Raw genomic sequence first — 17,325 nt, 5'->3', positions numbered from 1 at the left:
TTCCTCAGCGTGCTCTCTCAAACCAGCGCAGCCCCCGGCACACAGTGGGCTCAATAAATGGCTGGTGAATGGAATTCAGCAGAAAGTTCTTTACTCTCAGCTGGAGAGACTCAGTGAGAACAGAGGCTGTGTACACCGAAGGCCCATTGCAGACACGTGGGATCCTACCCTGTTCTGTTCCACTCATTCTCGCTGGGTTATTGAGGTCAGGATATGTTCATTCATCGACTCTTTGCAGTCTGTGGAGGTCTTTGCAAGAAGCGTTTCAGAGCTTGCCAAGGTGAGTGACGCCCTGACCCTTCAGTAGATCCCAGCCTAGAGGGAGAGGCAGGTGTGTGAGAAGCTAGACTGAAATGGGGCTAAATGAAGCTAGACTGAAAGAAGCAAAGGGAGCTGTCTACTCGGGCCTGACGTGCCATGTCGCTGTGCCTAGTGCTGTGTGACTGTGGCTCCTTTAATCCTCATGCTTACCACGAGAGGTGGGAACTCTTACCAACATTCCATAGATTAAGAACCTGAGGCTCAAAGGGAGTGAGTTAATCTGCTGCATTATCCCCGTATTACAGAAGGGAATAGCAAGACCTGGAAAGACAATAATTTGCCAAAAGTCAGTCATATACCTAGGAAGTGCCAGAGGCTGGATTCGAACTCAGGCAGATCCCGTATCTGTGTGCTGTCTTGCTCAGTGTGCTGTAGGCTGTGGAAGGAGCATTTCATCCAGTCCTTGGCCTCGTGCTCAGTCCTGGAAGACTTAGTCGTTGAACTGGGCTTCCAGGTGGGCAGGATTCTGGTTAGTAGAGAAGGGGGAAAGGACCTGTCAGGTGACGGCAATGACAAAAGCAAAGGCTCGCAGGCAGCAAGTGTTTGCTCAGGGAACACAGGGAGATGTGGTATGAGGCGAAGCTGCTTGGGTGGTAGTTGAGTGTAGGCTTTGATCAGATGGATCTGAGCTTGAATCCTGCCTTTTTCTTTTTTTTGCTCAGAAAGATTAGCCCTGAGCTAACATCTGTTGCCAATCTTCTTCTTTTTTTTTTTTTGCTTGAGGAAGATTAGCCCTGACCTAACATCTTTGCCAATTTTCCTCCACTTTATATGTGGATCACCACCACAGCATGGCTGACGAATGGTGTAGGTCTGCGCCTGGGATCCGAACCTACGAACCCAGGCCATCCAAGCAGAGCATGCAGAACTTGACCACTATGCTACGGATTGGCCCCAAATCCTGCCTTTTTCCAGCTGTGCAACCACGGGCAAAATACTCGACTTCTGGGTGCTTCAGTATCTACTTGCGTTAAGTGGGAATGACAATAGTTTCTGTCTCATAGCACTGGGTGACATAAGAATGAGGCATGTAGAGCCAGCAGTAAATGTTTGTCCCGTCACTATTAGACATCTCCCGATTTTCCATTTCCCCTGAACTGAGCCCTTTCCCTCTTAGCCCTCTGCTTCAACCAGGATGTCCCTCGTTACTAAGTAAGGGAGCCATGGAAGCATGGTTAGAACAGGCCTTGGGTGTCAGTGATCTTTGTGGTCCCAACCACCAGCAAGAAGCAGGAGTAACACCATTCTCTGGGCTCCTATGATGTTTGGTTTCTTGTCCACAATGCCCCAACCCCTGAAGATCTCCGTAGATCTAATCCTTTCTCATGACCTGTCAGGGTTGAGAGTGGCATTTTGGGGTCACTATCTAAGTCTCAGCAAGTTCCCCCCGTAAGCTGCATCTGGGCCCGCAGCAACCACGTGCCTTCAATGGGCAGTCCCCAAGCTCCTTTCTCGCTGGAGCCTCATGAAAGTTGGTGATGCTCTTGTCCTTTGCCTCTGCAAAAAGAAGTCTGACCTCCCTCTTTACGGGGCAAGCTTCGTCCTGTCGCTGTGTCTGTGACGACACAGCCAGGGCGCATCCTTCCCTTCAGCTCAGCTTTTGAGTACTTGTGTTCTTTTAAATTGGAATTTGGTCTCACCTGGTTCCTTCCTGCAATAGTGTCTTCCATTCCATCTAAGACTGTCGCACCCTGGCCCCTCAGCTGCCACAGCTGTTGCCTGGAGTTGGGGCTCCAGAGGATGCTCATCCATAACGGCCTCCTTGGCTTACTCCTGCTGCCCTCTAGCCTTCCTTCCAGAGTCTGGCGGCTGCAACTCCTCAGCATGGCCGTGTCCACTTCCCCTCTGTCCTGATGTGTTTCTTATCTCTGGGATTTATTCACCCAGATTTTCCCAGCCAGTGAATTACCACCTGTTCACACCTGCCTGCCACTGCTGCCACATTGCCAGTCACCCCCCTTGTCAGTCAGAGGATCCCATAAGCATTTTGGGGAGCCACTCCCCTGCCCCCTCTTACAGTCAAGACAGGGCTGATGCCAGCCTCTCTGTTTGCAGTCTTGAACACCTAGATATGTTCTTTGCCAGTCAAGGCCACTGGCTCCCTGGGCTGGAGGGGTGTTGCTTATTGATCCAGTGAGGGCCAGCAAGGGTCATCACCATCCTTCCAGTTGTGGAGTGATGTCTGCGTCAGGTGCTTTGCATGGGGATCTCTAATCCTCACGTCAACCTTTGCAATAGGCGTCACCCTCATTCCACACATGGGGAAGGTGGAGGCAGAGGAAGGCCTCAGACCCTCTAACACACTCACACACCTTTGTGCTTGGTGATGGGGTCCACACCAAATTTGGCTCCCCCCTGTGAAGCTCATTCTAAACCGTGATGGAGGAGGTTAGAAGTGTGGCTTACCAAGAAATGGTGATCTCTTTGGCAGGTCTGTTCTAACTGCTCTTTTAATGTTACTGGCCAGACCTTTCTGAAGACTCCTGACCATTTGTTGACATTCCTGGTTGACTCCAAGTGTAGGGTGGTCACCTCAGGAGTCCACCTTCAGCATCCTCAGGTTGTCCTCTGCATTTTCTCTTCATTCTGAGTAGAAAGGAATAGTGTGGATCATCTGGGCTAGGGCCTTTATTTAACAAAAAATGGTACAGGGCCATCCCTGGTGGCCTAGTGGTTAAGTTTGACATGCTATGCTTCAGCAGCCCCGATTTGGTTCGTGGGTGCAGACCTACACTACTTGTCTATCAGTGGACAGCAGCTCACATACAAAATAGAGGAAGACTGGCAACAGATGTTAGCTCAGCATAAATCTTCCTCAGCAGAAAAAAAAAAAAAAACATACAGACTTAGAGCAGGAACAGGACCTCCCCATTATCACAGAGGCAGTCAGTGGTTAGATATTTAGGTTACATGTTTGACTCCTTACAATGGAAACCTCAAAGAGCAATAATGGAAACAAGATAGTTTATTTCTCTCTGCTGTAGTAGTCCAGGCGTGAGCTGCCTGCTTTGGTTGACCCAAACTCCTTTTGTTTTGTTGCTCTGCCTTCCCTTGGGTGTCGCCCTCATTTCCGTGGTCTAAGATGGCTCACTGCCTGGTCTTCATTCCAGCCCATGGGAGGGGCAAGAAGAGAAGGGTAGGTGCAGCCCTTCCCTTTAAGGACATGACCTAGAAGTTGTACCTGGCACCTTTGTTCATATCTGATTGGCCAGAAGGTAGTCACATGGTCATACCTAGCTGCGCAAGAGGCTGGGAAATGTCGTTGTTCTCGGCAGCCATGGATGTAGTTGAAAATCGTGGGCTTTGTCACTGCAGATCTGGGGGAGGGAGGGACTCATGGGCTCTGCTGCTGTGGTGGAGTGGGGACCAGATCCTGGTCCTCCCAGCTCTAATCCTGTCCCTTGCACCTCTCCTCTCTTCCTCTTCTCCCAGCTCAGGGACGAAGCCATGAAACGTGAGTCCCAAGGTGGGCCAGCGTTTTGGTATGTTTGTTCTTTCAGGCTCCGCCCATGGGCTAACTTTCACAGCTAGTGACAAACCACTGTTACTGCACAAAAATTGTAACTTTAGCTCCCCGTGGAAATATTGCTGCATTGCTAAAATACCGTTACCGTCTTGAATAGTGAATATCTTCAGTATTTTCTTGTGAAGACATGACTTCCTCCACCTATTTAGAATTAAGTTGCTAAAACAGAAGGTTTTTTTTCATTTACTCTTTCTGTTCGAATGGTGTAAGAAAACCTCAGAAAATGGTGAAGAGGCCAGATGTGCCCGTGATGACCTCCCTACTTCAGACTCACATTCTCCTAGCATCTTGTTCCCAGAGATCAGTAACATCTTAGTGGAAATGATGCCACACCATTTGGTGCCTGCTAGAGTGTTTTTTTCCTGGGCATTCAGGTAGTGCTGTCTCCAAAACCAAAGCTGGGGAAAAAATTTGCTGGCATTCAGAACAATGATTCTCTGAGGACTGGATATTCAGTACCATGCTTTCCAGATGGGATGGGCAGATGCACACAGGACACAGAGCAAGCCTGGCTGGAGAGAAGTTGGGGAGCGCGGGGCTAACGCAGTGTTTCCCAGGCTGGTGTGGTGGGCAATGATGAGTTGCTGCCAAAAGTCGGGCAACCTGGACCCTTGAGGTTAAGGACAGACAGAGGAGAAAACAGGAGTTGGAAACAGGAAGGCAATACCTGGCCATGTTTGCAGCAGAGGGCACGGCCATGGCAGAGAGAGCAGACTTCTGATCATTTTCAGCCCTGCCCTGTGACCTGGAACAGGCCACACTGTCTCTCATCCTCAGGCTTTTCTTTGTCTGCAAAATGGGGATAGAACCTATATAAGGGTATGAGGATCAGTCAGAGACACTCTATGACACATCTCTGGCACCCAGCAGGTGCTCTATTAATGGCAGTGTCTTCCAAGGCTCTGGGTGGCTGGCTCACGGAAGGTTCAAGCAGATAAGTGTCAGGACCCTGGATAGCTCCAGGGAGTCCTGGTTCTTTGGAAAAGATTGTGGTTGACAGCAGACTGTTCTAGAAAACACTGCAGTTTCTAGATTGAACCTGAAAGATCAGCTCTCTGCTCTTTCCCACAAACATGGGAAGGGTTCTTTTTTTTTTTTTTTTCAGGAAAATTAGCTCTGAGCTAACTGTTGCCAATCCTCTTCTTTTTGCTGAGGAAGACTGGCCCTGAGCTAACATCCGTGCCCATCTTCCTCTACTTTATATGTGGGATGCCTACCACAGCATGGCTTTGCCAAGCAGTGTCATGTCCGCACCCGGGATCTGAACCAGCGAACCCCGGGCCGCGGAAGCAGAACGTGTACACTTAACCGCTGCGCCACCGGGCCGGCCCCAAGGAAGTGTTCTTCTACTGGGGGTCCACAGGATAATTTAGTCATACGTGAACCCAGATGAAAGAACATCCAATCACCTGATGAGAAGACATTCCCTGTGCATGTCTCCTGAGGGAACAGGGGCAGTGAGCTGACTCGCCTTGTAGCACCTCTCGGCTCTCGACACTTGCTGCTCTTGCTTTTGGACAGAGAGAGCACAGCTCAGACTCAGAACCTCTGGCTAGGATTTAATCACGTTTTGTTTTCATTGCATTTATTTTTACATTTACCTTCTATTTATGGTAAGAGATGAAGGTTTTGGTTTACGGTGGTAATTCACAGTTTTCTCATTGCATACATTAATGTAAGAGAGCATATTGATTTATAGAAAATCTTAAGTAAATAATACAAAAGTGATATATATGGCAAAAAAAATTGGGAGAATGGTACAAGAGTGATTGTTTGGATTAATTTACCCCTGCCTCTTTGTGGATGGTAAAATGCCAGCCCAGAGAGGGTAGGAACTTGCCCAGGCTGCCCAGCACATTGGATCTTTTGACCCTGCAGTCCTGGGTCCTTACCCTCCTGGCCCAATGCCTTTTGAACAACACTCAGCTTTCCAGTTGACCCAATTATCCCGGACAACTTGGGGAGGGGCAGCACTTCTGCAGACAATCCCCCTGCTATGAAATAAATAGCTGTGTCCTGGAAGTAGGGGGAAAACACCCCACAATGCCAGTATTGGAATGCAGATGAGCAATTAGAGTTCATTAAAACAGGATACAGTATAATTACCACCAATTGTGCTAACCTTTATATTCAGAAGGACTTGACCTGCTAAAAGAAATCTAAACAATAGTAAAAAACTCTTTCTTAACCAGGGGGTGCGCTTGGTCAGGAGCTCGTTTCACGGGCCTGAGAAGTCTGACAGATTAGCCTCCTCCCCCCAGCCCACCTCCCTGGGTCTGAGCCACCACTGGCCGTGGCCCGGCTCAGTGGTACCTTGTCAGTGACCTTATTGTGCCCATCACCAAACTCTGCATAATTTAGCGTAATGCCTAAGCCCTGCTTGGCTCTTCCAGATGAGTTGTGGGGCCTCAGACACCTCGAAAGGGACACTGAACTCTGCGGGGAGCCCCTTCCACCTGTACTTCCTTGCCCTTTGTATCCGAACTGGTCTTTCCTTTCAAACCAAATCTCTTGTGATTTCTTTATAAACACTCCTCTTAAAATCTGATTCAATTTTCTGAATCCTGTTTGGTGTGGATCCAGCATCTCTTGAGGATGAAGCACAAAGTGGTGTTCTGAAGCTCTGCATCCTAACCTCAGGGTTCCGGATGTCAGCCTGCATGTTTGTTTATCCATCCAGCAGATATTTATTGAGCACATTTTATGCACCATAATCTGTCCTTGTCACTGTGGGTACAGCTGGGAAAGTCAAAGACAGAACCGCCGTTCCTTGTGGAACTTCCCTTGTAGAAATGTTAAACTTACAGGAAAATAAAACAGCTGATGGAGAGCAGCTGTAGTGCTGGGAGGGCTCGGGAGTGACTGGGGGATGAGTGTGGGACGGGGGTCCGGGAGGGCCCGGCACTTCAGCCTCTCTCGGCAGCCTTGGGGCAGAGGCATGGCTCTGGGAAGAGGGTGGCTCCTGAGTGAGACTGAGGCACTTCCAGTCGACCTCTGTGGACTTCTGCTGCTTGACCTGTGAAGTAGGTAGGACAGTGATGCTGCAGCTGGGGGCAAGGAGTCCTCGGCCTTATATGGGTGCAGACACTCCCAGGACTGATGCTGTGGGTGGCCCGGGAGCTGGGGATGGACGTTATGACAAAGAGAGGCATGACCAGGCAAGGAGGCCTGAAGGAGCCTGGCATGCCCCCCAGAGGCGAGGGCCCTGGTGCAGTGGAGAACACAGTGGTTGGGGAAGTGTGGAGACGGGTCAGGCCACACAGCAAGTGGGGGCCGCACCAGGATTTGAACCCAGGATTGTCTGACTGAAAGTCCAACCCTTTGCACTGTATCCCACAACCTTGGATGTGAGGTGAGAGAGTGGGCTCAGAGGAGCAGGAAGACACATGCCAGATTCGTATTTTTAAAACCTGGGTCATAGTTTGGGCTGTCACATGACCGAGAAGAAAGTGATAAGGGGCCCTGATGATGAGGCTGAGAGGGGGTGTAATTTCAGGATAGAGTTGGGGATCAAGTTGGGAGGGCTCGATTCTACTGACTGAATGTGGAAGAAGCTGAGGAAAGAGGAGAGGCTGACTCCAGCTTGAGTACCTGGAGGTTCCTAGACTTCCCAGGGGACATTTCCGTGTCCTTGGCCGGTTCCACATCTCTGCCTGACTTGGCCTCGCTCTTTTTTGCTTGCCCTTGGCAACCAGCTCCACATCCCCATCTCAGCCAGGAGGAGGCTGAGTCCCTGCTGCTGCGGTGTCACAACCCCAGGTGTCGCATTCGTGTGTGCACACACTCAGCAGTTCTTTCTCTGAGCACACGACCTGCGTCTTACCCTCTGAGGACAGAGACTGAGGACCTGCAGGAGACTCTGTGAATGCATAAATAAAAAATGGCAGATAGTGGGTTTCTTCTCAACTGATTATGGGGGCTGCCTGGAGTCCTATGTGGAGGGTTCTGAGGCTGCGTCCAGGCTTAGCTGCTAAGCGTGTTGGGATCATTAGTGATGTCTGCTGTGAGCACAGGAAGCATGTGGCAGCACGTGTGCCATTTACGTGCAATCTCTTGAAGACTAGATCTGTGTTGTTTGGACAGTCTGCAGCTGTTCTCAGGAAAAATAAAAGATGATGTCTAAGTGTCTGGTATGGCTGAGGGTAGAAGCAGATTAAAAGGGGCTATTAAGAAAGCCAGGACAAGTGACAGAGACAGGCTGTCCTCAGCATTGCGTTTTCGCCTCTCATACCACTCTCCACTTGTGTGCATTACATAATGATGCCCCTGAACCACCTTTTGTACCCTGACTCGAGGCTCTCAAACCTCGGCTCACAAAGGAATTTTTCTAGCTAAAGCCTGCCAGCCAGTGGTTTCACTTTGGCAGCCTAATTCGTTGTCTTCACTGTGGTCTTTGGGCAATTCATCTGAATATTTTATTTCCCTATGGTTTTATAAAAAGAGTATAAAAATGAAGGTGTGGATGCTAGTGGAGGGAGAATACTTCTAAATATAATATAGAACCAGAGCATCAATTTAGAACTCTAAACAATGGAATTGCCTCAGAATAATCATCAGCCATTTAATCAGTCATGGCACTGTGGTCGCTGGAGAGCAATCTGCTCTAAATGTTGCCAGGGGCACCATAAGGGTGCTTTTGGCCAGGTTATAAGTGTCCCCTTAATGACACTCCAGTGTCCAGTCTACTCTAAACAGACCGAGCAGAGCATAACCGACAAGTTTAGTCACATAAGGTGGTCCCACAGATAAAGGACAAATTGCTATGATTTTCACTTGTTCTTAAGTTTTGCATAGTAATGTTCTTTTCCTTAAATGTTGTGAGCATTGGGGGTTAAGATGGCTAAGCCCCAAAATATCATTAATCAGGTCGCGGGCATTTGGGATAATTAATCTTCTGCCATACAACAGAGATGAAAGTGAAAATTATTCAGTGAAAGCAATAGATTTTTAGCCTGACTTTTCATAGGCTTGAGCTGGTTGACTGAGGGGTTCGTTTTGAAGGAAGAGACTCAGGAACTTACGTGAAATGCTGCAGATTATGACAGCTTGTGCCTGCACAGCTCAGGGTGATGGAGATTGAGTTGATAACACTGTTGTTCCCTGGCCAGGAACCATCAACCCTTCTTGACTGCTGGCTCTAATGTTTTATTATTGTTAATGTTGGCTCCTGGTCTCTCATTATTATATATTGGACCTGTATTTACCTTCTCTGGGTTACATCATATACGACAGCAAGAGATTGTTTGTATTGATTACATGATGTGTCAATAGAGCCAATGGTTGAATTGGAAACAGGGATGCCGAAATTGGTGGGGCAGGGCTGTGAGTGGGCTGAGGATTGCGCCAGCGTGTAGGTTAGGGCCAGCGTCTGGATGAAATACTCCAGCTTTCCAGGTCGTCTGCAGGACCCGTTGACACCGCCCCCTGCTGGTTCCTATTTCCTATTCTTGAGAACTGGGTTTGACCTGCTTTGTCATTTACCTACCGATTCCTGAGTTGCATCTCTAAAATGGGGGAAATAGCACCAGGTAGGCATTGCTGTCATGAGAGCCATGGACATAGCCTGACAGTTGAACACGTGACTGAAGGCAGGCAGGCCGCATTGTGAATCCCACACCTGCTGTTCGTTAGTGGGGCCGGCCTAGGCAAGGTCCTCGTGGCCTCTCTGACCTTCCTCCAGTGTGAAAGAGGATAATCATGCTATTCACAGAACGAATGCTCAGTATGTGGAAGTGCTGAAGACATGTGGCTGTTGCTATCATCACGTGTGATGTGTGATGGAGTAGGATTTTATTTGTTCTCTTCTTCCTTCCATCCCTCTTTCGCATGTCCTGAACTCCTACTCCTCCTTCACAGGCCGATACATGAATCACCTCCTTGGAGAAACCCTCCCTGATTGCCCTGTGTTCCAGCATCCTGCACTCCCCTGATTACTAATGCATTAATTACCTACCTACCTGTCCGTATGTCTTTCCTACCCATGGGGAAGCCTCTTAAAGCAGCACTTCCATCCTGTGACTCATTCTTATTTGTATGTTCCAGAGCCCAGCTCAGTGCTTGATACATAGGAGTGTTTTTAGTGTTTGTGAGTGAATAGTGGACGAGTGAATAAGTGAATGAATGGAGTGAAGGACTGAACCACTGGTGAGAGGAAGCCTGGGTCGTAAGGCAGTGAGGGGCTGCACCAGTGCTGGAGGAGTTGAGAGCGTAAGTCGTAGAGCACAGGGTCTTCACCTGGGGAATGAGTCTCTGAACCATCCAAAAGCTTGCACACGTCCCTGTGTCTTTGCACGCTTGGGGCAAGGGGTGGGGGTCCATGGCTGTCGTCACATTCTCAGAAGTGTCCGTGGCCCCCAGATGTTAACGAGTTGCTGATCCAAACAGATGAGATGGACAGGCCCCACTGGGAGGAAGGGACCAAGTGACGGGAGGAAAGGATGCCACAAAGGAGGAAAACCAGAACTGCAGGGGACATTGGGTCCTTCAGGGACCTCAGACAGGGGGTGGCCCCAGGATAGGAGCTCCTGTAGTCTGTGAAAGGGTTGCTGGTCCCTTCTAAGCCACTCTTGTCTGAGGAAACCCGGGGAAGGTCCTGTTTCTTTCACTGTCTTGATTCTTACACAGAATCCGTGGGCTGAAAGGGCTTCTCAGGTTCCCTGTCACCTGCCTCCAGGCAGACACTGGGTCTGCCGCCGCTCCCTTCTCTGTCCTACTCTATCCTGTCCTTGGCTGTGAAAACGTCATTTTCATTAAGAACAGTATTTTTCAAAAATGTGGGTGTTGGCCCATTGGTGAATTATGACGTGAGTTTGGAGGGTCATGACCAGTTTTTAAAAAAAGGAAATAGAGTAAGAGAGAAAGTATGGAGCGCAGCATGTGTCAGAGAATGATTTTGTGGAGCTTCCTGTTTCAGCTCAGTGTCCACGAGGTTGTGGTATCATGTATTTCTTTCTGTGGGCTGTGGCCCAGCTGTAAAGCACTGATGGCAGGCATCACTGTGGGCGCTCGGTAGATGCTTGCTGAAGGACCCGGCCCGTGAGGGGACAGTGGTGAGAGCTGAGGCGGCACGACAGGCTGCGTTAGGAGTTCACTGCTCCCTCTGCCTTGCAAAGCCCTTGCTCCCGGAGAGAGATTAGGGACCTGCCGCTTAGCCTGCCGTGTCACCCCCCATGTCACCCCTTCTGATTCTTTCCTCTTCTTTCCCGAGCAGGTTGTATACGTCACTGCAACGTTCCCCTATGTCATGCTTCTGATCCTCCTGATCCGAGGGGTCACGTTGCCTGGGGCCTCTGAAGGCGTCAAGTTCTACCTGTATCCCGACCTCTCCCGGCTCTCTGACCCGCAGGTAAGGGTTGCTCGCTCGGTGCACGGTCACTTGCCACTGCTGGGAAGCCTTCTGTGGGCCCCTGGCGCCAGCCACGGAGGCTCCACGGCCAGTTGAACAGTTGGAAGCCTGTGGACCCCTTCTCAGCATGATAATTTTAACGCATAAATTAAATACATAGGAAATTAAATATATTGAAAAACAATCACCAAAACGTTAAAAAGAAAGATTTGTGACACGGTAAAATATGTGCCTGTTTATCAGTACATCGCATGGCAAGACAGAGCAACAGGTGCCGTAATTTCCGCAGTTTCAGGCAGCCCTGAGCATAAGTGACATTTGCTGTTATCTAGACTGCAATGTGGAAGTGTCTGGGATTTCTACTGCGAACAGTGCTGTGGTTTGCTGCCTGAATTCATGATTGAAGGAAATGCTGAATTTCATTTAGAGGTTAGTGAAAGTAAAAACATATTTTTTTTCTCTCACCTGAGATCGCAGCTCCCAGCAGCCGTGCGTCTCAGAGAGAGAAGCGGGGTCTCGTTAGTGATTGATTTTCTTTGTGGGGGTAGCTCACAGAGAGAAAGAACTGGTGAAAACCGGCTGTTAGTTGCCTTTGGTAAGACGTTGGCTCTCTGAACAGTGCGTAGTAGTTGTTTATGCCTAAGCTTCTCGAAGTGGGTCCATGGTGGGGTGCCTGGCGTGTGTTAGACAAGAGATGAAAACAGAGCATCTTAGGGGCCCCGAGTTTCCCGACCTCGCTGCTTATTAGAAGCTCCTGGGGAGCCTTTCAAAATCCCGGTTCCCAGAGCACAACACAAACCAATTAAAGTCAAGTCTCTGGGCGTGGGTCCCAGGTATCGGGAGCTTTTAAAGGTCCCCAGGTAATTCCACTGTGTGAAATACTGCACTCAGAGGTATTTGAGCGGGTGAGGAGACACCCATTTTTCTATTAAAACAAATATAGACCATGCAGTAGAGTGTGGAATCCATGTTCAATGGAACATGAGTCTTGCAAGAAATTTCCAGTCTGCCGTCTGTGGCTTCTGCCCCCCCCCCATCCCCCACCCATTAGGAGAACTTGCATGGAAATGTTTGTGCAGTGTTAGTTAATGCAACTCAGATGTACCTATTATGGTGCATTCAAGTGGATGGTGGCGTGGCAACACGTGCTCATTTCTGTCTCAGTTTGCTGCGCCGAGAGGGGCCCTGAGGCTCAGGCACCACCAGGACCTGATGGCAGCATCCTGCACTGCAGGCAGAACCCCTGGGAAGAAGGAAATTAGTTCCTGACTGTTAGCCTCACCAATTCCAGCCTCTGGTGGCAAAGGCTGAGTTGAAGAAGCAGTTCTGGAAAATGTGTTTCCAAAATCACTGGTCTGTGTATTTTTGTTAGGTCCACAAATTCTGCCTTAACCCAGGACAGATTTCCTGTTCTCTCCTCTGCTCATAGACTTCCTTTTCCTGGGTCTCAAGGTAGTCGGTTGAGGTCTTGAGCATCATTCGGTTTACAAAGCTGGCTGAGCACCAGAACGCTTGGGAATGTGTTAAAAGGGCAGATTCCAGTCCCTGCCCCTGGAGGTTCGGTTTCAGGGGGTCTGAGATGGCACCTGGGCATCACTATTGTTAAGAAGTTTCAGAGAGGATTCTGATGATCAGAAAAGTTTGGGAAAGCCCAGTCAGTACTTTCAGCCTTAGATCCCTGCACACTCACACACACACATACACACACACCCAGAGCAGAGGTGAGGCCAGGCAGTTCACCATTCAGACCGTCTGTGCCCTAATCATGCCGGATCCTACCATCTCGTTCCTTTTAGGCCTTGGCTCCCAGGCCAGCACTGTCTGCAAGACTGTTGTATGGGGTGGCCACTTGGAGTCATGGAAAAGACACCGGGGTGGGAGTCAGGATGTGGGTTCTCCCTCTGGTTCTGCCACTCATTCTGAGTGACCTTGGACAAGTTTCTTCTCTTTCCCCCTCTGGGCCTCAGTTTCCCCACAGATGACGTGATGGAGTTGAATTCCATCAATGGTTTTCAAGGTGGGTTCAGGGAACCCTAAGTTTTCCGTGAGGTGGGTTGGCAAACCACAGCCTGCAAGCCAGAGACAGCCCTCTGCCTGTTTTTTAAATACTCTTATTGGAGCAGAACCACGTCGTTATTATTTTTTGTACATATTGTCTGTAGCTGCTCAAAGGCGTAACTCAAAGGCAGAGTTGAGTAGTTGAGACAGAAACCGTATGGCCCCTGTGTCGAAGATCTCAAGACCCCCCCACACCTTCGGTGGTTTGCTAGAAGGGATCACAGGACTCAGAAGCAGTTACACTCTTGGATGTAGTTTATTTCCATCATGAGTGTGAGAAAAAGACACATGAGGTGGAGTCTGGAGGAACCCACACGCAGGCTTCCCATGGTCTCCTCTCCTGCTGGGAGAGGCCGCACACAACAGTCTCCATCTTCCAGCACCAAAGTGCAGCAGCCGTGGGCAGTATTTCTGTCCAGAGGAGCCTGCCCGGGACTCAAGAGGTTTTTAACGGGGCATTTTGTTCAGCACACAGGTGCTTGCTGCCTGCGTGATCAGTCATAGTCCTCAGGGTCCCAGACCCTCAGGAGGACAGCAGGCGCTCACCGCAAACCGCATTACTGGTACAAGCCGCGCTGGCAGGCTGGCACAGCAGAGCTCAGTGCCCCAGGACACGGAACAACCATATCACTTAGTGCCATCATCAAAGCCGAGTTCCCAGGCACCGGTCAAAGCTAGCCCTGTGAGCAACACCCGGCCGCACAGTCAGTCTTGCCTGCGCACCTGTGAAACCTAAAATATTTAGTATTTGGCCTTTTCTAGAAAAAGTTTGCCTACTCCTGAGCTGAAGAACCCTCAGACGCCTGGTGGAGGGAGCTGATGGGTTCTGAGCCCTGACTCTGTTCATGTTGCTCTCAGCCTCTGCTGCCACCAGCCTGGTCCAGGCCACCACCATCTCCTACTTGACAACTACAGCAGCCTCCTAATTGGTCTTCCAGAAATGGCTCTTGACCCATCCAGGCCACTCCCCACCCAGCAGCAGAGTGATCTTATAATAATAATAAGTGATAGTAAAAATAACAAAATATAAATCTGATGAGCACCTCTTTGCTTAAATCCCTTCTCTGGTTCCCTGTGGTCTTTGGAATAAGATCCAAACAGTGGGGCCTCCAAGCTCCTCCATGAGCTACCTCCTTGCTGCACCTCCCATCACTCTCCCCCTTTTTCAGTTCATTCCAGATATGGGCCTCATTTCTGTACAGGACCTTTACACATGCGTTTTTCTGTTAGAAACACTCTCTCTTCCCCCGACCCTCCTTCCCCACTTTGCCTAACATCCACTCATCCTTTAGGACTCAGTTTAAACATCAGTTTGTTAGGCAGCTACCAGCCATGCCCCTCCAGTATTCCATACTTATTTTCCAAAGCACCTATGTTTGCAGTGAAATAGTCATATATAATTTTGTGTATATATGTATTACATGTATGATTTGTTTAATATCCATTCGTTTGCTGCACAGATATTTCCAGAGTTCCTGCTCTGTATCAGAGACCAGTATAGGTGTTGGGATAGAGCAGTGGACAGAACAGGGGTCCCTGCCCCATGGAATTTTTATTCCAGTTGAGGAACAGGCAATAAACAAAATTGAACAGTAAAACATGCATTTCATTAACAAGGACCATGGAGACAAAGTCTGGCAGTGGAGAGAGAGTGCATGGGGAGAGGGCTGCGATTTCCAGCAGAGCGGCCAGGGAGGCCTTGCCGAGGAGGCAGCCTCGAACCAAGGGCTGCATCTGCCTTGCCCACTACTGTGTCCCCAGTCCCTGGCTAGCTCAGTGCCTAGTACACAGTAGGTGCTCAATAAATGTTTGTTGAATGAATGTAAGAGTCAGAGCTGTTTTGATTTTTGAAGGTTCTGTTGCTTTAGCAAAAGTCTGAAAACCTCCAGGTGACCAGATCTATGAGCTGTAATGTTTTTTGATTTTCTGTCATTGATGGCCAGGAAATGGGTATGTTGTGTATGTGTGTGTCTGTGTCCCCAAAAGCAACAGTGATAGCTGATTGTCTGGGGCAGAGATAAGGATAGTGACCCCAAAGGGAAAGGAAAACAAAACTCCACATAGCTGGTGGTCTTGGAGGCTGGGGTGTGCTGCAGGAAAGGGCCAGCACGGCGAGAAGGGAGGCGGCAGCAGCCCTGAGCTTGCCCTCAGTCCACTCTGGGCTCTGAAAGGCTGGCGGTGGGATGCACAGTCACGCTGAGCCTGCAGAGGGGTCGTGATGGCCCCTCAGACTTTGGAGGCTGGTGCGTCCCACAAGGTCTGTCTCCCTGTGCTGAGGGGGAAGGCACTTGTGAGCGGGTCAGCAGAGTCGCGGTGCAGAATCGAGTGCTAGAACGTCCCCTCGGCAGATAGAGAGATCCGAGTCGAAGGGCTGAGCTGCTTGCCTGTGGCCACACAGCAGCTTAGCAACCCCGTTAGGACTTGGAGCCCAGGGTTGCTGGTTCTGGGTGGGAGAACTCCTAAATGAAGGAAGGTGAGGTCTTAAGAAGAAAACAGCAGATCCACACGACCCGGTGCCAACCGTTCCCATTTATGAATAGCGCAGACCATGAAGGAGGAGGAGGCGCTGACTTCACTTCCTGTCCCCTGTTACTGGCAGTGTGGCCTCGTGAAGTCTCCTCTTTCTGGGCCCTAGAATGAGGGTTGCAGGTCGTACTTGCCCGCCCCATCAGATGGCCATGAGGGTCAAGTATGGTGAACCAGTTGGTGGAGGGATTTTTTTTCTTTTTATAGTGATGTATATATTTTAATGTACATAAGAGAAAACCCTGGGACATCAACCACATTAAATCGTGACTTCCTAGTTATTGCTAGACTGAGGAGATGTATATGTACTCACACGCACGCATATACATATACGCACATCTACTTGTACATGTCGTATCTATAATAAAAAGCAAGGTTAGTTTAAAGGCAGATATTAAATAAATATCAGAATAAACATGGACATGGAAAAAGTAGCACAGCTGGGAGAGGTTGGCTGATGTTTGGGACACAGCCAGGGCAGGAGAGACACCCTGGGATGGTGTGGGACTTCAGGTAGCCACAGGGTCGCCTCAGGACAACTGAGGCTCAGCTCTCAAGTCAGAGGAAGTAGGTGAGGAGAGCTGGGCTGGAAACGCGTTATCAGGAGGTCAGTAAAAGGCTCAGTCTTGAGTCTCTCGGTAGTGTTCTCCTTTTGGCACACCCAGCTTTCTTTTTTTTCCCCTGAATAATGATCCTGCCTTAGTTTCTCATTTGTCCCTCAGAATGCCCCAGGAAGGAAAGTTCCCAGAGAGTGTCACTAGGCCTGGGGCTCGGCTGGTCTGGGTGTGAAGAGCCTTGCTTCTTGGGGACGATCCAGAAGTTGCAGTGTTGCGTCCTGCTGTGGCTGTGAGGGACTCAAGGACTAAGGGGTCGATTCTGGAGCTGCTGAAATCGCTCCCGTGGGTGGAGAGATGGGAAGGAGTGGTGACTGGGAAGAGGGGCCCCAGGGAGGTCAGAGGGCTGGTCAGAGGGTGAACTCCAGGACGCGTTCAGACCTCCAGCCTCTGAGCCCCACTGGTCCCCTGGGCTGCTCCACCCAGTCCCTGGGGGGTGGTCTCAGGTGGACTGAAGGCCAGGAGGGGGTGGAATGAGCGCTTGATTGGGAGTTATTACAGTCCTGGACAGTCGTCTGTCACCAGAGTCCAGGAAAGCTCTCCCTTAGTTTATTCCCCTGACGTTTCTTGCATACCTGCGTATGCGCTCCAGAGCTCAGTACGTAGGATGAGTAAGACCCCCTTCTCCCTAAGGAACCCATGGTCAGGTGGAAAACGGCAGTCTCACTCTCCGCACCTGTGTCTCTCCGTTTAAGAAGACGGAAATGGGGTTGGGTGAGATCAGAGCTTCTCATCCTTCCTTTTGGTCTTTTGAGAAGAACATAGCAACTTGTTGTTGACGTTCGTCCTTGTGCCAAAGCTGAGAACAACTCCTGCCTTTTATACGTTGGAGCAGATGTAAAGTGGCTGCATCCGCGCCATCACTTTCCCTCTCTAGCCTTTCCAGGGGCTGCCTTGGGTGGGGGCATCAGGGGAGGGCCGATAGCTGATGCTCC

The 17,325-nt window shown here is 49.8% G+C and overlaps 1 protein-coding gene across 1 annotated transcript in view; it reads left to right on the top strand.

The window, feature by feature from the left end:
• SLC6A11 (solute carrier family 6 member 11) overlaps positions 1 to 17,325 on the top strand; it is a 121,836-nt gene that overhangs the window by 47,144 nt on the left and 57,367 nt on the right. Inside the window, exon 6 of the mRNA XM_046645111.1 lies at positions 11,058 to 11,192. Within this exon, the coding sequence (XP_046501067.1) occupies positions 11,058 to 11,192 (135 nt within the window). The remainder of the gene's footprint in view (positions 1 to 11,057; positions 11,193 to 17,325) is intronic.

Source organism: Equus quagga, chromosome 1 (assembly GCF_021613505.1).
Source record: "Equus quagga isolate Etosha38 chromosome 1, UCLA_HA_Equagga_1.0, whole genome shotgun sequence".
Lineage (NCBI taxonomy): Eukaryota > Metazoa > Chordata > Mammalia > Perissodactyla > Equidae > Equus > Equus quagga.
This window is presented reverse-complemented; position numbering and strand designations above follow the sequence as displayed.